We start from the raw sequence: 24,470 nt of genomic DNA on the forward strand, positions 1-24,470 counted from the left end.
ATGTTTCCAAAAGATGAGCTAAACATAGCCTCTGAATGAAATTGTGGTTTAGTTTGCTTGACAGGTTTATCTCCCTTTCTGAGGAGATAGTGCCTTGGCAGTTTGGGTTGGGAGTGTGGAGTGTGGCAAGGCCAGGTCAACTAAAACACAGTGAGAAGGCGTGAGCTTTTCTGTAGTCTCAGCTTCTAGGCCCACCATGGTCAGCAACCAGCTCTGAGAAATATGTCAAAAAAGAAAACAAAATTTTTTCTATGGGAGGAAGTGACTATTTTCAGAGGACCCAGCCAGTGGGACTTTGAGGAGAGAGCAGAAATTTTATAAGTATATGTCAGGAAAGCTACTTATAGGTACTAGTCTCGTTTGGGCTCACCTAGACTTTGTCCAGTTCAAAGAATGATATAGATGGGAAATGCCATCTTTGTGATGTTAACCTTCATGTATCTTTCTGTTGAGTCACACTCAAGATGGACTGTTTGCCTGGTGCGTCGAGCATAACTCTTATCCTGAGATCTCCCTTCAAAAGCATTCTGGGAATTATCTTTGTTTCTCTTATGTTAAACCCCCCTTTTCCTGTGGCCAATGCTTTCATTTTCTTTCTGGATTACTTCTTGATTTTGGTGGTACAACTTGCGTAGGAAATTCCTAAAAAATGCTTTTGGGAATTAGATTTTTTATATCTTCCATGTCTGGAAGTGTTCTTATTATACCTTCATATTTGATGGTTAATTTAGTTGAGTATGGAATTCTAGGGTGGAAATAATTTTTCATCATTATTTTGAAGGCATTTGTCCCTTTGTCTTCTAGATGGCAGTGTTGTTTTTGAGCAGTTGGCGTCCATTTTGATTCCTGGGTTCCTATGTATGTGATTTGTATTTTGTCTCTAGAAGCTTGGAGAATCTTTGTCCACATAGCAGACATTTTCAGTCCTGCAATTGTTGTACTTTTGATCAGTGAACTGAATTAATTCTTTGATAATCCCCCCCCCCCCCCCCATCATCTCTATAGAATGATGACTATTAGGGCCAATTCTAGACTAATCCTTTTCTTTCTTTTTTTTTTTCTTTCTTTGTTTAGTCTTTCTCTCCTGTTCTGTTTTTCACTCTTTGATTTTGACTAATTGTTCTCCTTTTTAAAGAATTTTTCAACTGAATATGTCAAACTGAGATTGATTTTAGCTTTACTTTCAAGAGAGGTTTTAACAATGAATGTGGGATTTTTTTTTTTTTTGGAGTCTTTTTGTTTGTTTGTTTGCAGCATCTTCTCTCTTATTTCATGAATGCAATATCTTCTTTGAGCTCTCAAAGGATATTGTGGTAGTTTTTTAGTAGTTTGCCTTTTTTTTAAGTACCTTCAAATTCCTCTCTTTAGAAGCTACTTTGTCTCTATATTTGAAGGTAGAGAATTTTCTCAGGTATCTAGTGTTCTTTATGTTAGTTAATAGTGAGAGATTATAAAGTTGATTAGAAGCTTGTCATATATGGGTGGAACTTGTCAGTATCATTTTCTTTGTAAGATATTCTTGCTTTGCCATTTTATAGAGACTTAGTCCTTCTTCTGGAATGGTCAGATTTCAATGAGAGGACTCTTTCATTCTCTTGTCTGCAAGGTACAAGCCTGACTGTCAAACATTATGGGAACCAAATGGGGAAAGAGACTGGGAACTCAGCATTCAGTATGCAGAACTTTGTCTAGTTCTTCTGTTTTCAGTATACCACCACACTCTCACTGTATCTGCTGGTGCCACCATTTCCTCTTTTCATAAAACTTCCAAACTGAGACTCAGTGGGGAAGAGCAGTCACTGAACAAGCACAGATGTGGAGAGTGATCTAAGAATCCACCTCTTTCTTAAACGTCTAGTCCTCAGGGATCCTTCTTTTAACCCCACACTCATCATACTCAATTCTGGAGGTACTAGATATTATCAGTTCCTGACCATTTTGAGGAATGTGTAGTTTAAATAAGATTGGTCCTTAGTTTTTCCTATTGCTGAATTTGGTTCTTTGTGTAACAGTACATATGGGTTAGTTGGGTGGATTATTAAATAATATGAAGAACACGTCAAGCTTTTAGCAACAAAAATATTAGGAAACAGGCCATCTGATAATTGATATAAAATTGGATTGGAGACTCAGGATGTTGTTAAATTGGAATCTAAAATGAGACAGTCTGACTTGGATCTCAGAAGACTTATTGTTTCTTCCAGGTGTGCATCTTAAGAAACTTGGAGGATTTGTATAGTTTGAACTCAAAACCAGATACTGCTCAGTGATGAATTTTGCTCTGTGTTTTGTGGTTGACCCAAAATCCCAATACAAAGGAAAAGCCCAGGAGTGTGAAACCAGATCAACCAAAATATTAGACTGTTCATACGAATGCTCTGTGACCTGAGACTGCTAGGGATCCCTTGACTCTAATTACAATGTGGTCTCATTCAATAAATGTGGGAAGATCGTATGATTTCTTTATTGATTTTGGCACCTGTTTCATCTTTATTAAATCTAACACATGTTCTGAAGTAGGTCTCCAATTATAGAAAACATCTTTTAATACAATGTATAGATTCATCGAACTCACCATTTTAATAAAGTGCTATAAAGAAAGGTTAAGCAAGTTATGTACTATCTATAAACATATAGGCTGATGGAATGAACTATTACTAGCTTCAAGGATGATGTTAGAAAAACATACCAAATAAAAGCAGTTATAATATTCTTTTTGAAACAGAAAAGTAACTAACAAAACATACTTTTAAAGGGAGAAACTACTTTCAATAATTTAGGAAAAAGATAAATTATGAACATGTTACCAAAGACTTGGTTATATATTTATATATAGTATATATATTACATGTATATAAAGTGGAAGAATGAAATTCTTAAGTGTTTTTATATAAATAGAGAAAAATCAGTGAGAATATATGAATTATATTCAAAAACTACATAAATGTTACTTTCTACAACTCATGATTAATTCTGGAAATTATTTTAAATTCGATTTTATTAATAACCATAAAATAAGAGCAATACTATTTAATTTTTCTATTAAAATTTTCTCCCTCCCCAAGAGTAATATCCATTTAAGAATCTTAGGGATTCTATTAGTCTAGCCTGTGTTTTTACATTTTAATATAGTTAGTATAAACTGAAAGTATATGACATTAGGATTCTAAGTTATTTTTTTTGGAATTCCTTTCAAAAAGGAAAGGAAAAAGGAATATATCATTAGAATAACACTGTATTATAATATGGGTAGGGCTCATTTGAGAATAAATGGTTGAGGGATTCCACTTTGGCCTAAGTTGGATTAACGGGTCTATATACTCTCCCTCCTAAAACAACCAATCAACCAAAAAAAGAACCAGAACCTGACATATATTCCTATATTCCTTCCTCCCACATGTATATTGAATACGTACTGTATGTCAGAGATTGAGGTGGGAGTTGAGTGTACAGCAATGAGCCAAGCAAAAATGTTTCTGTTGTCGAGCCTAAAATCTAGTGGAGGAGACAGACAGCAAATAAACACTTTTTTTTGTTGGAAACAAACTGGGCCACTAATGGCTACTTACGGTCCTTGCCTAAGCATATAGTTACCCTTATATTAGTTACAGAGTATATGTGTAATATAGTCCTACATATCATTCTATTCCTCTTCTTAAAAACCCATAAAGCCATGTAATTATGCCTCTAATAACTTTACATTGTCATTAAATACAATCACATTTCTCCGTTACCTCCTTTCATCTACCAAACTTCACTGATGTAACCCATTTCATAGTTTGCTTTCGTTTCCAAATGACAGCCTGAACTGCAGATTGAACTTGAATGAACTCTGTACCAATTTAGAATTTAAAGCACTTAATTTAAGAAAGACATTTATATGTTCAGCTACAAAAATTCTCATATCCTTCATACTATGCACTCTGCTTTAACCTTCTTCATTTTATCCCCATAGAGAAATTCCAAACAAATTTATTCTAATTTCTCTTTCTTCCCATTAAATATAGTTATTTTTTACTGGATACAATATTTCTAAAATTCTCCAAAACAAGCACTGAATACACTAAAAATGTGATATGAGAAAGATTTTGTTATATAAGTGAAAGTATGCATACCCTAACTATTGGTACACTTAGGGTGAGCAGCTTCAGTTTGACATCATGTGTACAATGACATCAAAATTATCTCTTAATTATAACCAAAGGAAGTGAAATAGGTTTCAGGTTTGGGGAAGGGCTCTTGAAGGGATAATAGACTTTTGATGTTTGTCTTGTCACAGTAGCACAATAGCTAATTCCTGTGACTCCTGACCTTTTAGTGTCTCCTAACCAAGTATTGGCATTAATCTACTGCTTATCTGTCACCCACCACATTGTATAGTTCCAGCCTCTGTTTTCAATTATCAGTCATTAGAGAAGGCACTGAACAATTTCAGAAGAAAACTCACAAAACCTTTGACCTGTTTTTGTCAGATAACCACAAGTATTCACTGTAGATAAACTATCATTTCATTGTATTCAAGATGTAAAGGAAGGTTCTTTGCTGTATACCGACTTACTGTAACCTCTATCACCTTCAGGTGGTTAAAAATGGACTGTTTTATTTTACTGATGGAACAGAAGAATTCACGAGGTCATTCAGTGAAACCTGGTGAGATTAGAATGGTTGACCTCTAGCTGCCAGGCAATCTATAAAACCCACAGATTTTTCTACTAAAGAAAACATGAGAACTAAATATTTACCAAGAGGTGATTATCAGACAGCTGTGCTTTTACGTTGACTTCTTATAGGCAAACACAAACTTTTCTCAAATATTTGTACACAGTGTGTTGAAATCCATTATTTATATACTGAATATATTCACTCATCATTAAATATTCATTTTTTATTACACAGAGTGGATTAGTCTGGTATTCTGTATTTACTCTAAACTAATTTTTTTAAGTTTAATATTAATATTGAACCCACAAAAGATGAACATTTGTTTTAAATTCCAACTCATAATTTCTTATATAAAATACTTATAAAAACAATTACAAAATATTTTCTATGCTTTATCATGCCTTGTTGTCCTCAGGAGTAAAAATAACTAAGTGACTCCCAGACTCCCTTTAAGAGGAGATGTGTCAGAACCAGTAAGTTTGATTAGATTGATGTGCAATATGTGGACGTCAAAATATATGCCACTGTGTTGTTCTCTATCTTGCAGATGTGAAATATCCAAGCAAGCTATCAAGTAAATACAACGATTTTCTAACCCACTCTTGTAAAAATCTAGCTGTTTTTAAACTCCACTATAACAAATGAAAAAAAAACCAACAATATTAATCCCCCTTATTAATACACCTATATGACAAATAAACAAACTGGCATTTTGATGATCAAAATGACTATGTTTTAAGACAGGTAGCAATTTTTTGTAATTAAATTTTTACCGACTATTTGCTATATAAAAAGTCTTGTTTGGGGTTTATGCAGGAATATAAAGATAAACTAAATAATAAGAAGACGGGTTATTTCTCTAAAGTGTCTTACTTATGGGATGACATAATAATTACAATGCAAGTGGAAAGTGATTAATAGGATAGCTACTGCTGTTTGAGAACTTGTTATGTTCCCGGCACTTACACAAAGAGTCTCTCCAATATAATTTAACCTTTACAACACACTTTGCAGTGGGCCTTTTATTATCTACCTCCAGTTTAAAGATGGGTAAATAAAGGCATAGGGATGTTGAATAGCTTTTCTAATATCACACTCTTTAATAAGTTTAAATAAGATTGAATTCAAGTTTTTCTTCAGATACGGTACTCTTAAGTAAGGCATTATGTCATGTCCATGATCAAAAGGGAGGTACAGAAAAAGTGGTATGGGGTCCCCAGCAAGAGAAATTAATGTGGACAGGAATTTCCAGAGTGGTATTTATGGCATTGGAACTGGAGACGTTAGGTAGAAGTAGGATTTGGAGCTCTGAAAATGGGGAAAGCATCTTAGAGGAAAGGGTGAGGAAAACCTCCAAGTCAGTAAAGGGAGAGGATTAGTGAGGAATCATTAATTCATCCAACTTTCTTTCAAAATTGAGCATTGACTATATACTTGCCTGTGATATGGATTACAAAAAAATAAGTTCTTGTCTTTAATTATTAGAATACAGAATGCACCAGTGGGATGGGAAAAATGGAAAACATTGATCCATTCCCAGTGAACTCTTACTATTCCTCAGATTTCACTGCTGACCTCCTAGACTCCATATTGCACAATGACAATGAACTATTTATTATTTACTTCTTTGGTCATAGCCTTCAAATCTCTTTCCATTGATATGAACTCTTTACCTGGTAAAACCTTTTTTTTTTTTTTTTTTTTTTTTTAAGATTTATTTGTTTTTTTTGACAGTGAGAGAAAACAAGCAAGGAGAGAGGCAGGCAGAAGGAGGGAGAAACAGGCTCCCCAAGGAGCAGGGAGCCAGATTATGGGGCTTGATCCCAAGAACCTGGGATCATGACCTGAGCTGAAGGTAGATGCTTAACCCATTGCCACTCAGACTCCTCCCCCTCACCCCGGTGAAACTTCTTTAAGATCAAGTTCAAAATACCTCTTCCTGAAGCCTCCTATATATAATGTGTTGTTCCTTTTTAAAAAAAATTCTGCCTTGGGCAGCCCTGGTGGCTCAGTGGTTTAGCACCACCTTCAGCCCAGGGCGTGATCCTGGAGACCCGGGATCAAGTCCCACGTCAGGCTCCCTGTGTGGAGCCTGCTTCTCCCTCTGCCTGTGTCTCTGCCTCCCTCTCTCTGTCTTTCTCATGAATAAATAAATAAAATCTATAAAAAAAATTCTGTCTTATATGATACATATCCCTGGTAACCTCAACACAATTGTATCACAACTGTACTTTTTCATGTCTTTCTTTCTCTTTCTGAGCTCCTATCCTATCTCTTTTCTTCTTTTTCTCCTTAGCTTTTAGGATTTGGCCCAGAGCAGTTATCCAATAGACATTTTGGGATTGAATAAATGGAGGAGTAGCACAGTAGCTATTTTTAGGATAATCAAGATGAGTGTATGTAGAAGATGAGAAAAAGAAAAGCAACCCTCTGACAGCCGGGAAATGGACTATATTCAATAAAGGAGAAGGAAGAAAAATTTGAAATATATTAATTTTATCAAATAAAAAATGACTTTATTTTTACTGTTGTTTATTTATTGTTATGAAATATGTACATTTTCATGCCATGCTTGATCTGTAAAGTTGTCATCATTATAATATTCTAGACAACTCCCAACGGCTGACTGCTAGGTTCATCCAGTCTGAGGGCAAGCAGACCATGGCATCATCTTCATCCCAGTTCCAAGCTCTCTTTGTACAAGATTGAATTCTTTGTGTACCCAAGTTGCTTATATTTTTTAAAGCAAAATAACATTTAGATATTGGACGATTAATTAAATTTTTTAAATTTCCAAATTACATATATTCAAAATTGATTCAGGAAATCAATTTGTTTAGACATTTCATTAAAATATTTAAAGTATTAGGGCAGCCTTGGTGGCAGCAGTTTAGCGCCACCTACAGCCCGGGGTGTGATCCTGGAGGCCTGGGATGGAGTCCCACGACCGGCTCCCTGCATGGAGTCTGCTTCTCCCTCTGCCTGTGTCTCTGCCTCTCTCTCTCTCTCTGTGAATGAATGAATGAATGAATGAATGAATAAATAAATAAATAAATCTTAAAAAAAAATCTGAACTCCTTTCAGAGGCACATTTGGCTCTTCCTATTCTGGTGCCTTCTTTTCTCAGCTATCTTCTATAAATAAATAAATAAATAAATAAATAAATAAATAAATAAATAAATAATAAATAAATAAAATATTTAAAATATTAAACCATCTCAGCTTTCTTTTGAGATTTCCTTCTCTATAAAGCTGTATTCATGGAGTATTTATGAGTATGAGTAAGAGCATTTTAACTACAGAACATTTGAAAAGTCAATTGACATTGTTCTCTGAAACAATACATTCAGGGGGACAGTTTTCCCTCCTTTAGGTCAAACATTACTGTGGTGTTAAGAGGCTCTTAGGGTTTCTGGAATCTGGAGTTTACCACACTCTCTGGAATGGTTATCCATTCAAAGGAGCATGTATATGTGCACTCACTGATCAATGAATAGGCCTTTATAGGACCAGTTTATGTTTCTCAATGGACTAGTCCGTGAAGGATGTCTTGTGAAGTGATACATCTTGGTAGTCACATTATCTTTGCCTTTTTTTTTCTTTTCCTTTAAAACACAATACAGATAAGTAATAATTCTATGAGTAATCTCTTAATGATTTTTTGCACTCAGCAGCAAACAATGATCTGTACTCTTTCAACAGCTGGCTAGGCTCCTGGGAGAATGCTATCTTTGCCTTGCAGCTACTGATTCTATTTGTGTCTTCCGAGTTATAGCCCTTGTGTGGGAGATTAAGACTGATTGCTCATGAATGCATCTCCTGAAGACGGCAGATAAATCACTATACAGATAAAACTGCAATCCTCCATTAATTAATTCTACTCTTCAGATATGGTAGACATGAAAATCTTTAATCAGGAAATTTCTATCCAATTTCTATTAATGATAAAGACATTCAGAGAGGTGTCTGGGAAAAAGATGGATGGCAATCAGTTATTAACTTCTGTTAAGTCATACGTCAGCAATAAAAGGTTCCAGGATCTGTCTTTAAACACAAGAAGCTTAATCTTTGTAAATGTTGGTAATTTAGAGCATTCAGAATGTAGTTTGGTGCTTCTGTTTCTTTTTACTGTCAGCCCATTCATCATGGAACGTGAATCTTTTGATTCATATTTTACCTCTTGTATACTTTCATATTGTCACTTTTTAAAACCAAATAATAATAATTAATTAATTCTCTCGTTCTTTCAGTGTGGGTGAGCTTCCAGTTGCTCTAGGTAGTTCACATCGATGGATGTGTTTGGAAAATACAAAACCCTGCTTTCTAGAAACAATATTCACCACCAACATTACAATTGTGTTTTGAGTGGTAAACTGTATAAATTTTGCTGGATTTTTGGTGGTTTATATTCTCTGGGTTTGAATGTATATACATGTGCTAAAGCAACTCTTTTTAATTTTTGTAGAATAAACTGTCGGCAAACATCATCTTAAATAAATAAGCACTCCTATGTTGACGGACTTATTTAACCCCTATGATGCTATTCATTGGCTTTCACTTAGCAATTTTCCAAACAAGCATGTATCATAAATGGCAATGGGAGAAGGGTATGTGGCATTAGTGTACTGTATGAATGGCAACTGGCAAAATATAGCCTATGGATCTTGTTAGATATGTAAGCGGATATGAAAATAGTCTGGCCGGTCATTGTGTTCTCTTTTTAAATGCAATTTTCATAGGTGAATTGTTTGGTACAGATGTGTATTTTAAATTTACTTATGTTTGTTCCCAAACTCTCTTTTCCACTTCACAGGAGAGAAATAGTGTCTGTGGTTTAGGATAAAGGAATAGTCTTCACTAGAGAAAAGTGTCAACTTTCTGACCTCAGCATGTTTTAACATGTATCATTCTATCCCGTTTGACAAATCTGGATCTGCTTTCAATGAGCTAACCTTCCTTCCTTCACTTTTGTTTTTTTGTTTGTTTTTTGTTTATCCAGTGATTAAGAGAGTCTTTTCTACCACCAAATAAGAATGTAATTATTTTTATGGAGTCATATATTTTAACCTGGCAATACAGATTTTGTTAGAAATGATAATAAAGATGATTGATGAATCTCATGGTATTTAGTTGGTATAACATTCAAAATAAAGAGTAAATTGAAAGGACCAAATATTAATATGAGTTTTAAAAAACTAAAATTGTATATATTTTTCTGATTATTTGCCCCTTTATTTGTTTTTCTTCTAAGCCATTTATAACTGCAGTGGGTTATAGTACACTGTAATATATGGTGAAACAATGCTTAATAAGTCCCAAATCATCAAATATAAACAAGGCAGCGATATCTCCTATAAAAAGCTTATACTTAAGGAATATGAAACATGTCTGTATATTCCTTTTCATCTGTTTTGGGAGGGCAGTTTTGGTAGTAGAAAAGGTTGGAATATGGAATGATCCAGCTGATCAGTTACAATTATTTTAAAATATGATTGTAATAAAAGGATGACCTTGCATGCTAATACAAATGTTATATAATATTAATTCAAATTATGAATACAATCACCTGTTTGTTCATAAAAATTTCCTTAGATAAGAAATGGCATCAATATTAAATAAGTGAATATAACATAAGATTTACTAAGATAAACATTGGAGGACTGAGTTCTAGAAGAATGAGCAGAGTCCAGAAAGTGTAGTATCCTCTATACTAGGAGCATCATAGAGGAGAATGAGAGTATTGAAAGGTCAACTTTGCTGAGTAATAATAAAATAAAACAGAAAAAAACCACATCCAGGAAAAACAAACAAACATGGTGTTGTGTTGTTGAGGGCTTGGGAATTGAATTCTTGACTATGGATTGAAATTTGTTCTCTCCCAATTATTTATAGTGGGCTTTTGGACAAGTTATAGAAACTTAGAGACATAAGTAAGGTATGAGGTTAAATGAAGTATGTGTCAAACCAATGAGAGTTAAAGAAATTATCATGCCTTTCATCAACAGGTAATTCAGCAAGATGATACTTAGTGAAGAGATAGAGTTAGATTTTGATCCATTCATACAGTCTTTCATTCAGTATTTCTTAGAAGACTTCTTTGGGTCAAGCATTGTTTGTGTTAGATGCTAATTAACCATTGCTGATCAAACCCTTAATTCTCCAGCCTATTCTCCACCCTTTTGGATACTGCTGAGAAACACTGTATTAATATACTAGCTATGAACTATTCTCTAAGTACAGAACCGTAGGATGTCATTACATAGGTGGTATGGACATTGAGCAAAGATTTATAATGAGTTTTAGGAGACAGAGATCTGTTACCACCTAGCTGTCATCACCCAATTTCTTATTCTTAAATTAGGGGTATTAATATTTGACACCTCCCTAGGATTGCTCTTTGAGGTAACTGAGATTACCTTGTGAATATTTGTGAGCATCATTAGGAGTGCAAGGCTATATAAATATAAGTTTTATTCCATTATTCACTCCAACATGTCCCATGGAATTTACTAGTGCAATTATAATTCAAAGCAATAGGATATAGGAATTTGAGTCAATGGACAGATCTGCACTGCAGCTTTATTTTGTGTGGTATATTTAATATAAAATTTTATTAAACTCTTTGAAAATTTGCCCCCTTAAGGGGTTAGGTTAAATAGCCTGGATTAGAAAACTGAAATTTTATAATAACAGCTGAAATTCTAGCTTTCCACTTTATTATACTAATATCTCACAGGGGATTCCAGACCAGTAGATGACTTGACATAATATGAATTCAATACTTATCTCCATTATGCAGGTGCATGCTTTAGATTGGATCCTAACAAACTCATGTCTCAGGTCTTTTTTTGAGGACTATCGGGTTTTTTTTTTTTCATCTAAATTTCAAATATAAAATTAATTGTTAATGAAAAAATTGCATGATGATTGTTACTTAGAATTTTAAATATTGACTTTCAGAATAGAAAAATATATTTTTGAATGATTGGTTGGAGCATTTATCATAAAATATGGAACTCCTCAAGCAGAGTCTGGAACAGTGCAACCTAGTCAAACACATGAACATTTCTGCAGCAAAGCAATAAATATTTATATAAAGTGGAATAAATAGAGACTTTAAATTGCCTCAAATCAGCTAATTTCCAGTTCTTCTGCCAAATTAACTTGAAGCCAAACATTCAGTTTTCAGAGCTTTTTGAATTTTGGACTTGTGTATCTGAGATTTCAGATTTCATAGCTTGGTGGCCTCAGATGCTTGGTTCATATTCTTGGGTGTTTATTCCCTCTGCTTCCTCAGTTACTTCATCTTCAATGTGAAGATAATTGTAGAACTTACCTCACTGGTTTTTATAAAGTACAATATGTTCATATTAATACAATGCTTAAAACAGCACCTGAATATAATGACTGCTATGTAAATCCTGTTTTATAATATCTACTTCATTTAAATTAGGATCAGAAAAGAACAAGTTTTCAGTGAATTAAATTCTGTTCTCTGTATAAATAAAAGTTGTGGCAAGTTTTAACATCCCAACTTTTAAGAGACTTATCCAGTCTGCAGGCATTTTCTACCCTGTTTTCCCTCTCACATGGCTGAGTCGGGAGAATGGACAAACAGAGCTAAGGGAGATATGTTCATATCAGTCTATGCTATTGCCCGTAGAAGTTTAGATAGAAAAGAGGTTTAAGTTATGACCAAAATAGCATCCTAAAAATGAGATTACCTTCCTTATTTAGGGAAAAGTTGATGAATGATCTCCCTGGGAGTGGATCTCTCTTAGGATCAAGATAGTGATATTTAAAAAAACAAAACATGAGTCATATGAAGTGGTGTCAGCATGAGCCAGACAGCCCAAGAGCACCATCCTTGCCAAGCTCCACAGGACAAAATGCCCCCAGGCATAGCTTATATTTTTCTTCACTGGCTTAGGTATGGGAGGTGAGGTAGAGATGAGCTCCTCACTCTCCTAAACTACCTCCTACTCCTGGGGAAAATAAACCAAAGATTGTTTTGAAGGATAAAGGCAAGGAATCATGCATTCTTTTGTCATGAGCTTCCTCAGACATGGAACCCATCTGGCCCTGGAACACAGAGTTCTAGCAGCCTTGGCTTCCATAGTCATTCCTGGATGGTCACGACCCTCTTTTCACTTCCTTAATCCTTTCTCTAGTTTAAGACCCCATGTTTCATATATTTATATCAGTGTTGACATGATTTCAATGAACTACTTGAAGATATTTTATATCTTCCGGCAACTTTTGAAACTTGTGAGTTCATTTATACAATTTATGCATTTTTTATCTTCTTATAACAAAATTTAAGCAATGAAGCATATCACAGGGAACATATATAAGTGTTATGATAGGCTATAATTGTGAGACACCTGTGCACAGTGCTTTGCAGTGAGATTTTTGTGATCCTGTCCTCTAGTATCCTAGATAACTGAGATTTTTGAGAAAGCTACCAATACTGAGAAACTAACTCCATCAAATGATAGTGCATTACTAAAAACGAGTTCTTTGAATAGATAATTCCTTAAGAAGGTTTTTGATGCTCAGTGGATATGGGCTATATGAAATAATACTCTATTTTACAAAGCCAGGTTATATAATAATATGCCTGACACTTACTGTCCTGAATTTTCAACATTCCATAATGTTCCCAAGAGGAATAGTTCTCTGACTTCATTTAGTGGGAAGGTTGCTGAAGGGAGAAAATATGTTCCCCTCCCTATTTTGAGTAAGAACAGACAGAGGTCTGTGGAAGGCTTTCTGCTGCATCATGGGTAGGGAGATTATACTAAACAATCTATAAGAAGTAATAAAAGTGCTATTTTTTTTTTAATAAAAGAAAAACATTTCATTTGCTAACAGGAGAAAACAAATTCTTCTGGGGAAGACATGTTAGAAGTAATCTTTCTCATGAACATGAATTTGTTTTATTTACTTGACCTTTATAATGTCATAAACATAGTTCTTATGTGCCTGCAATTTCTCAGTCCTTCCTATTTTCCTCCCTTAGCTGTGCTAAATCTCATCACTGACTTCACCTGGAACTCTGGGGATTTCTATAACATATTCCTAATTCCTGTATGAACCCTTCTGTGTTCTAGTACCTGATACATGCTAGTAATCATTTTACAACCTTTGCTTTTTAAAACATTTTTGGATAGCCTTTCTATTTCAGATCCAGGAATTTGTATGAAACCACAGAGGTTATATTGCTTTTGAACTAAAGGTTTTTGGTTTGTGGAATTTCCTTCAACTGGAGACATGTATGAGTCTGTGGTTCTAGTGTTTTCCCAGTTTTATAATATCCTACTTGTTTGTTTTCTATTTCAAAGCTGGAGAATTTACCATTAATTTCCATATTTTATAAAGGACTAATTTTTTTCTTTCTTTTTTTTTTTTCTTCTCCAGTTGAAAGAGACAAGGATTTTTCTCACCAGCGAAGGCATTACAAAGAATTCCGATTTGATCTGACTCAAATTCCTCATGGGGAAGCAGTGACAGCTGCTGAATTCCGGATATACAAGGACCAGAGCAATAGTCGATTTGAAAATGAAACGATTAAGATTAGCATATATCAGATCATCAAGGAATACACAAATAGGTAATGACTTTATATCTAACTTACTATGCAAACAAAGGTTAATTGTAGTAAAAATCCATTGATAATCTATGAGATCTATCAAATTATGTCTTCTTTGGATGTAGTGATATTGAAAACCAGGTATAGACCCATTGAAAGTAAGCATAATTGATATGAAAAGTGCTTTCTACATTCCCTAGCTTTTCCTTCCTCCTGACACAAATCTGAGTACTAGATGGTCTTATGTTTCCCCATATTTGCTTTGCAGGCTCTTGTCTCTTTTTGTAAATGAGAAAATTTTCATTTTAGTCTGCACACATAAAATTGATAATTAAAATGATTTAAATAACTTGGTATTTTGTAAGTTAGAGAAAAGCAGCTTTATTTCTTTCTGGCATTAAGTATAAATTACATCTGTGTTGTTATGTGTATTTTGATGTAAGGCATTACATTTGCAATAGTTTCTGAGCATTAACCTGTATGTCTTCTGTTTATAAAATGGTTAATTCAAAATGGTGCAAAAATGGACAGTGACAGAAATACTACATATATGAAAACTTCAGTTGATAATTACCACAAATGAATCATCAAATAGAAGAGTTGAAAAGAAAGCTTAGTGGAGTTCTCTGACCTTTCACTTGGTGAAGAAATCTCTTGGGCAACACCTTTATAGGTAATTAGCCACCTTTTTTGGACAGCTTTTCCATTGTTTTTTTTTTTTTAGCTCTTATTGGTATATCATATTGAGGTGATAATCTGTCTCTCTAGTAACTTCCAATAATTAGATCTAGATCTTCGCTTTGGTGAAATAGTATATCTTTCTTTGATGAGACAGATATTTAAAGACAACTATCTTGTCTCCTCCAAGGCTGCTCCCTCTCCTTGTTGAATATTTCTACTCCCTGATATTTAGATTTTTCCTGGTCTTTGAGAGTGCCAGAGTTCCCAATGGGTGCTCAATGGGACAATAGCCCTTTGCAATGCTCAATGAAGAAAAAAGAATAAAAAGCTTCTGAGGTCAAATGCATTTGAAAACCCTACCTGTTAGACCATTCTCTAGGAGATTCACAATGCACATCAGAATATTAAAGTCTTGGAGATGCTTTATCGTAAAGTAACCTAATCTTCCTCAAAATTATTTGACTACAGAATCTTTTCCTTGGGGTGCATAATATTTAATACCCATGAAACACTGTTTCAGCTGGACATACCTTAATAAGTGCTGATCTTATTTTAAGAGCAGTAATTCGAAGGCAGAAAAATCTGTGTTCCTTTCTCAGCTTGAACACTTACTAGCTATTTGTCTATTGGTGGATTTTTGTTTGTTTAAATCTCAATCCAGTGGTTTCATTTATAAAATGAATATACCAAATTTTTTTTAAGATTATTTATTTATTCATGAGACACACACACACACACACACACACACACAGAAAGAGAGAGAGAGAGAGAGGCAGAGACATAGGCAGAGTACTCTCCCATGCAGGGAGCCAGAAGTGGAACTCCATCCCAGTACTCCAGGTTCACGCCCTGACCCGAAGGCAGATGCTTAACCACTGAGCCACTCAGGCATCCCAATACCAAGTTTTTTGGTTTGTTTGTTTTTGTCAGAGACAGAGCCTGGCATAGTACCTTATTTTTAAAATACTAAATAATGATGATGTCTTTTAAAATTAAGTGATCAGAGGGGCGCCTGGGTGTCTCAGTCTGTTGAGCATCTGCCTTCAGCTAGAGTCATGATCCTAGGGTCCTGGGATAGAGTCCTGTATAGAAGTAGGGAGTCTGCTCTATTAAATATAAAATCCAAGAAAATGAGATTAAGTGAGGAGAATTAAAAGTTATACTTCAAATATTATTTAATTATATTGCCATAATAACAAATATTTTATTTATAATTTTCTTTTTCTATTTGTTTCCACCCTTGGACTGTGAGCTCTTTAAAGAAAGGATAATGTCTTAAGTAAGTTTTTTTTATTTAATCCTCTAATTTGCTTGTTAGGAATTAAAATTTTGAAATTATTATTACCCAGGATTGGGATAATACTCAACATATCTTAAAATACTTGAATTATCTCCATTTTTGGTCATTCACAATATTTATGCATAAAGAATTTGTACTTGGTTATTTCATATCCCAAGTGTGTTTTTTTTTTTTTTTTTTTTTTTTTACCAGTGCACCAGTCTCTATCCTCTGGAGTATACTTACTGATTGTTTCAATATAGATACAGACCTTACAATGATCACAATTTAAAGTCCTGACTTTTACTTAGGTCTATCATTGTATATGTGTAGGATATTTTTGAATGTTATCCACTGAACTAGCCATCCATTTTGCTTTCTTTCACCTCTTTTCTCTAAGTATGTGAACTACATGACTTAAGACATAATAAGCATAATAGAAATAAAGGACTACCAGAAGAGATTATAGATAATAATTTAGAGACTCCTTCCTGATGAACCCTTGCTGGTTTTTATGAACAATACATTTAGGAATATTTTTGGATGCTGATAGTTAGCTTATCGGACTTCACAGTTTTGAGAATTTCAACTTTAAAAAAATGGGACATTTGTTTATTTTGAAACCTTGCTATTTTTCTATACCTGATTTGAAAAATACTACTCTTAGTGTTTCTACACCTACATCTGCATGCTTTTTCAGTACTCTTGAGTATAATTTGGCTAAGTCTTTACTTATTTTAACATGTGTTTAAATCTATTCTAGATCCAAGATTTCCTAATATCCTTAATATTTTCCCTAAGTCTTTGAGAAACAATTTCTAACATCTAAAGTGCATGTATGTCTTCAATTGATACTCTCTTCGCTTGCCATTCTAAACTCTAGGATGGTATAAATTGTATAGGTTGCTATCCACCTTACTAAATAGCATTTGTAAAAGTTCAATTCAGTAAATTCAATTCCATATTAATTCAATCCTCTTAATTTGACTTTCTGGAAATCTACTATCATGTATTGTTGCTGAACCATCCTGTAGGTTTATGCTATACTTACTAGTTTCTGTGAGTTTTGTTTTTGCTAATGTGTCTAGAATTTCTACCAGTTATCTTTTTCAATCTCTGAAACATACAAACTCATGCATGTATTTCAATTTTATGTACTATTGATCCGCTGAGAGAATCATGCATGTATCTCAATTTTATATAGTGTTGATCTGCTGAGAGAATCTTTGGCAAAATGCTTTCCTTGTCTTTGAAATAGGCATTTATCCATTACTGGAGTTTCTTTAATCAGCAGTGTACAAAAATTCAGTCCTGTGCCCTGTCTTGTCTATACATCCAGGATTCACTTTTTGCACTCCACTTTTTGTTCCAAAGAAATATATAAATATATTTAAGGGGTGCATGACATAGAAACAGTAAATGTGCCTCTTAGAATTTCAGGTGATTTGGGGAAGAACTAGTGATTATCACAGTACAAAGACCATAGTTGATACTTTATAAATATATTGGTCAATATATACTCGCATAGCTCAATAGGAGCATCTGTTTTATTTGAGTTTAGAGGATTGTATACATAAGGTAAGCAAAAATAGGTGGTTATTATAGTACTAATAGTTCCCATTTACTGACACCAGTTTTTATGTGATGATAAAGTAAGTAATATGATGCCAGGTGCCTTTACTTAATAAAAAAATCACCTGATCTTTGATTCAATAAAGGAATTGGTCCATTTTTAAGTTTAATGAATATCACCCAGTTTAAGTTAATGAATCAGTTTAAGTTAATGAATATCACCCAACTTAACAGTAACACCATGGAAGCTATCTGTGAACTTGTCCCTGACAGCAAATGTTAAATAAATAATTAAATTCTTCTTTGAAATTTCTTAGAGATAGGAGACTACTTATTTATAAATTTTACAGAGATATCAGAGATGTAGACAAATTGGACAAAGAGTCACATATAAAAGTTTATTACAGTATTTTTGTTTCAAGCATATAAACTGAGGACATTTTAGTGTTAAATAGAAGGTAAAAAGTCACACTTCATTTTTTGGAAAATAGAGATGTATACTTTATATAGCAAGTAGAAATTGTGTTTTAAGCATATTTGATAACAGTAGAAGGTTCTCAGACTATAACATTAATTGACTAAAGTATGAGACTAATTATGCTTATTTTAAATAAATTCACGTGGAAAACAGATTGAAAGGAAGCACTCAGTGTTTATTGGAAGCTTGTGGATTTGAAATTTTAATTCCTACCCCTTTGTGTACACTCTAAATTTTTATAACCAACATTATTTCTATAATCAGAAACAAGCATAATTATAGTTGAGAGAAAGAGACAATAATGAAACAACTTCATGCTACACATTTCTTCATAAAATAGCCTTCCCAACTCCTTGAGGTAGAGGCAGGCAAAAACCAAACCAAAATGAAAATAAACAAAACATTAGTATTTAACAATAAGTGGCTCTTATTTTTAATTAAGCCATAGAAGTCTTTTTTTCCCATAGAAAATGAAGTAGATAAATAAATATATATCTTTTCTTTCTTTTATACTATGGGAAGTTTTTCGGCCAACTAGAAGCCTTGATTTTAATTCTCTGAAAGTGGGGAGGAACAGATTAAAAATACTTCATATATATATCATATGATCACAATTAAAATAGAATTTCGATTTTAAAACGTGCCTTTGAACTAGGTATTATCTGTAAATGATGAATCACTAGATTCTACTCCTGAAACCAATATTATACTATATGTTAACTAGCTAGAATTTAAATAAAGACTAAAAAAAAGTACTTTTGAAATCCAATTATTATTATATTTTGCTTAGTATTGTTTATCTATGGCTTCATATATTTCTTAAATCAAGATCTAAAATGGAAGTTGGAAAAGAAACTAATACTTCTGGCCATTTTCAAAGCTAGGACCACCTCTTAAAATTTCTATGTAAAACTTCTGTCTTCAGACTTGTGGGTTTTATTTACTTAGTGTTTTGAATTAAATTCAGAAACAATCAAAATGTCAGTGCAGACTATATTCTTTAATACAGTGCATTCAACAATGCATATGTGTGTGTGTGTGTGTGTGTGTGTGTGTATGTATATATATTAAACAAACATAAAGCTCACTTTCCCTAATGTATTATTGAGGAGTGTTATGGTGGGGATTCTTAAGGTAACTAGACTGATGTTTTATAGATATGTTTTATATTCAAGACATTGTCTGATCTAAAAACCATCTAGTATATGAATTTCTTTTTTAAAAAAGATTTTAATTTATTCATGAGATACACAGAGAGAGAGGCAGAGACACAGGCAGAGGGAGAAGCAGGCTCTCTGTGGGGAGCCGTACATGGGATTCGATCCCAGAACCCCAGGATCACAACCTGAGCTGAACGTAGATGCTCAACCACTGAGCCACCCAGATGTCCCTAGTATATGAATTTCTTGACAGTGTTAGGCAATAAACAATTTTTAAAAGACCCATTATGTCATCTCTTTCACATGTATTTATCTTAGTGAGACTTAAAAGTCTTAAAATAATATATTCCAGTTCTACCATTGCCCCCCTCCCCCATTTATTCCTACTCATATTTAAATGTGTGCAATTTAGAGGAGTGTTCTGATATTTATCCAGATTTCTATTTTTCTTGGTACAAAGTTAACACACTTTGCATCATTCCACTTATTTAATCTTCTCATATAAGGCTGACAGCCCCCAATCCTATATAGAAGGCATTGCTCTTCAGTCACACCTCATATATCTGGCATGATTGGGAAATGAGGTTTCCACATGATTGAATTTTCCAGATAATTCGGCTAAGGTCGGCATGCTTTCGCTGAGCGCCTACCATGTAGCAAACACAAGGGACGTGAGGCCGAGTAAATAAAATCTCAAAAGCTCATAGCCTGAGGGCCAGGGGCTGTGGTGGGCCCACCGCACACAGACTTTAATAACTGGAATACAACGTGCTAAGCACTATGATGTAAGTATGCATGAAGTGTGGTGGAAACACAAACGAAGGGGAAATTAATTCTTCATGTGGGAAGGTGAGGGACCTTCAGGGAAGCCACTGAGAGGAGTGCACCCTTGAGCTGGGCCTTTCAAGATGAGTGGACATTTTCTATAGCCAAAGGGAGAGGAGGGGGAAGGGGAGTAAGAGGGCCAGAGAGAGACACAGAGAGAGGGGTGTGTCCTAGAAGAACTATTCCTGAGTAGTAAAATGTTTAAATGTATAAAGAATTAGAAAAGACAAAGCTATCAATGCCAGTATTACTGCTACTAAGAACAGCAGCCAACAGTTATCCATTTAACGGGCACTCACCATGTGTCTGGCACTGTGTAAGTGCTGTCCTTGAATTATTTTTTTTCACATATAGAGGCACACATATGTGTATATATGTATAAATGTGCTATGTATAATTCAACCTTTTCCTCATGTTCTACTCTGAATATGAATTTTTGTAGTCCATTGTAAAAACATTTTAAGCTAGCCTGCTTGATGTCATTAGCCACCTTTACTACTTGGATATATTTAGTTAAGCTGTCATCATTCCAGTTCACAGTCAGCTTCAAATTTACATCATCTCCCCCATCCTGCTTCTCTAAGATTTGTGATTCTTCTGTGGACATACTTCAGAATGTACATTGACAATTTCCACTCGGGAAGATTTCATGGGCTCTTGAGAGCAGTATAGCAGAGCAAGATGCTGGATGCTTGATGCCGTTTTCTCTAAGTATACAGGATAGCATACAAGCATAGCTTGCAGGGATTTGTGCTCTCTTTCAGTGGTTCTCAACTAGGGCAATTTGGGCCCCAGGGAACATTTAGCAATGTTGGGAGACATTTTTGACTGTCACAATTGGTGAGGGTGAGAGGATGGAGAGCTAATGGAATCCAGTGGGTAGAAATGCTGAGGTAGTGGGAGACACGATTAAACCTTCTACAATGGACAGGGTAGCTCTTCCACACAATAAAGAATGATCTTTATGTCCATAATGGTGAGATTGAGAAATCCTGCTCTATTTAAAGTTTAAGTTGTAAGTTTAAAAATGTGAATAAAGTGCCAGTAAGTCCATTTTCCTTTGACAAATTTCATATTTGGAATCCTAAGTGTCATAGCATGGAAGAGCTTTTTGAGTTCTAAGAGCTCTGGGGGCATGGTGCTTTGGACACGTGGCTCATTGATTAGGAAGAATTAAAAGTGGTTGGATTATCTGTGTAATAGTCTTACTTCTTTGTTTCTTGTTAAATGAGGGAGCTTCCTGTGTGTATATATATCCAGTAGCACATGTTTAGATTCTCTGAAAGGGAAAATATGGGATGTGTAATGCTAGGAAACCTGTTAAACATTAATAATATCTTGGCAATTAAAAAAAAAATTCTGCAGAGAGAAAGTTGAATTTTCATAGTGGGAATTCAACTTGTTTTTCTATTTTTGTCATGCCTGTGATTCAATTTCATCTAATATTGCTATTTTACCAATTTGCATCTGTACTCTTGAAATGTTAATACAGCACTGAAGCAGATATTCTGAAAATTGATGCTCTATGAGACTTATAGAACTTTATTATTTCACATTTATTTTGGTAGGAAAAATCAGTTGCAAATAATCAGCTAAGAGTCAAATTCTAATACTTTTAAGCTAAAGCTGCTTATGAGAGAAACTTGACATAAATTCCAGAGAATATAATTTATTAATCTGTTGTCCTTTGTTAATTTGTTCCATACTAGAGTTGTACATTGGGTTCCTTAAATAGTGTTGTGGTATTTATGTCAAATGCCCAGAGAAAGATATATGCTTTCTCCTTGGGTGGCCATTTTTATATTTTTATTGGGCTTGATAAGCTATTCAAAGGCAAAGGGTGATGGAAGGAGGTGAAATACTTTTAACAGTAGAAATTTTGGAAAAACTAGAGATGTCTTATGGAAGTAGAATAATGCAACCTTTCCTCCAAAATTTATCTCTGTATCTTCCAGACAATTTCTGAAAGCTTTTCTTGATCAAGTTTAGTGCTTGGGGTTAGATTGTAGAATGATTATACTCTTGGTTAACTGTTTCTTCTTTCTATTATATTATATACAATGTATGTGTATACACAAATACACATGCATAAATAGAAGTAATTGAAATCATAACAATCTGAAGAATATTTCTCTTTAATTATCTCTTATTATTGATTATATAAATAATTTTACTTCCTTTTGATGTGTTCTCAACTTAATTTTTTTCCTCTAATTGATTTAGGGACAGATTATGGTTTATTATGGATTACATGCATTAATAAATGTTACTAAAGTTAAAGAGAATGAATGTGTACCTATATCCAAAATTTATAAGTACAGGTTATTAAAGAACTTTTGTAGTAATAATTGTATAAATCACTTCTGATCCTAATTATGCCACCAAGCATAATACATACAACTTATTATATACATACTTAAATGTGATTTGTATTGGTTAAAAAAATGCCAACCGTAGTAATTTGCATAGCATTTTTTATTTATGTATCCTTTCATCCTTGCAATATATTTTTGAGATAGATATTATTTTAATCTTTACTTAAAGAAGAAAAAAAACAAGTTCAAACAGGTAATTTATTTTTTATTTTTATTTTTTTAAAGATTTTATTTATTTATTCATAAGAGACAGAGAGAGAGAGAGAGAGAGGCAGAGACACAGGCAGGGGGAGGAGCAGGATCCATGCAGGGAGCCTGACGTGGGACTTGATCCCGGGTCTCCAGGATCAGGCCCTGGGTTGAAGGCAGTGCTAAACCGCTGAGCCACCCGGGCTGTCCCAGACAGGTAATTTAAAGGGAATAATTATTCTAAGCAAAGTCTGCATATAGCAAGTTATTGTTGAAATGAAGCAGATACCAACTCCACCTACAACTCTGATTCTTTGCTTTATAAAGGTACACTTATAATGAGGCTTCTAAGAGGATCCACGAGTTCTATACCTTCTGCTCAAGTAATAAGATACCAATGAGAAATGTTTGTCATATTTAGAAACAAGGAAGAGAATTGATTTGCTAATAAGTCTGTGAAACAGTACCCTTGATAAAACAGATTCCAGCAAAAAATGAATGTGAGTTCCTTCCAAAGACTCATACAATACATGTTAGTTTTTCCAATTTCCTTTGCTAAGAAGTAATTTCTTTTATAAACAATTTTAACATGTGAACCCAAGGATAGTGTTATAGAGAGATAACCAAACATATGCTTATTTTGGGAGATTTTCAGTATATTCACATCTCTTCTTGTGTTGAAAATAGTGTGAGATATTTTATCTTCAAATATGAATTTAAGTGGGTCATATAAATATCCTCATGTTTCTTGCATTAACTAAAAATTCCTTTACTTGATTCTGTCTGCCCCTATTGCCCCAAATCCTATTCTATTTTCCTTTTCCTTATCGTAGCCAAACTCACTGATATAAAATTTTTCTTTAAATCTCTTTGCTGGGATGCCTGGGTGGCTCAGCAGTTGAGCGTCTGCCTTTGGCCCATGGCATGATCCTGGAGTCTCGGGATTGAGTCCCACATTGGGCTTCCTGCAGGGAGTCTGCTTCTTCCTCTGCCTATGTCTCTGCCTCTCTTTCTCTCTCTTTCTGTGTCTCTCATGAATAAATAAATAAAATCTTAAAAAAAATAAAAAATAAGTACATCTCTTTGCTTTCTTATATTTATTCACTTCTCAATTCCTGCAATTTGATTCCCATAATTCCACTCAACTGATCATCCAGCAACAGCCTCCTTGTTACCAAATCTTATGGATTACTTTTTCATTCTTTGATCCTGCCTACCACTTCCTGTTTAATATTTGAAATATCCCAACTAGGGAAGTGTGTTAGTTTGTGAGAGCTGCTATAACAACTTGTCAAAAATGTGGATGGCTTAATATAACAGAAATTTGTTTTCTAATAGTTCTGGAGGCCAGAGGTCCAAAGTCAAGTAGGGTCACATTCCTCCAAAACCTCTATGAGAGGATTCCTGCCGCTTGCAATTTCTGGTAGTCTCAGATGTTCTTTGGCTTATGTCAAAGTAATTCTTATCTCTGCTTTTGTCTTCATATAGTTATCTTCCCTCTGAATGTGTCTATTTATATCTCTTTTTCTTATAAGGAGAGCAGCCATAGTGGATTAGCCCCACCCTAATGATCTCATCTCAACTTGATTATAAAGTAAAGACCCTATTTTCAAATAATCACATTTACAGGTGCCAGGGATTAGGACTTCAGCATATT

At 34.2% G+C, this 24,470-nt stretch overlaps 1 protein-coding gene across 1 annotated transcript in view; it reads left to right on the top strand.

Moving 5' to 3' along the window:
- BMP5 (bone morphogenetic protein 5) overlaps positions 1–24,470 on the top strand; it is a 112,931-nt gene that overhangs the window by 43,583 nt on the left and 44,878 nt on the right. The window contains exon 2 of the mRNA XM_077903579.1: positions 14,083–14,275. Within this exon, the coding sequence (XP_077759705.1) occupies positions 14,083–14,275 (193 nt within the window). The remainder of the gene's footprint in view (positions 1–14,082; positions 14,276–24,470) is intronic.

Source organism: Canis aureus, chromosome 7, assembly GCF_053574225.1.
Source record: "Canis aureus isolate CA01 chromosome 7, VMU_Caureus_v.1.0, whole genome shotgun sequence".
Lineage (NCBI taxonomy): Eukaryota > Metazoa > Chordata > Mammalia > Carnivora > Canidae > Canis > Canis aureus.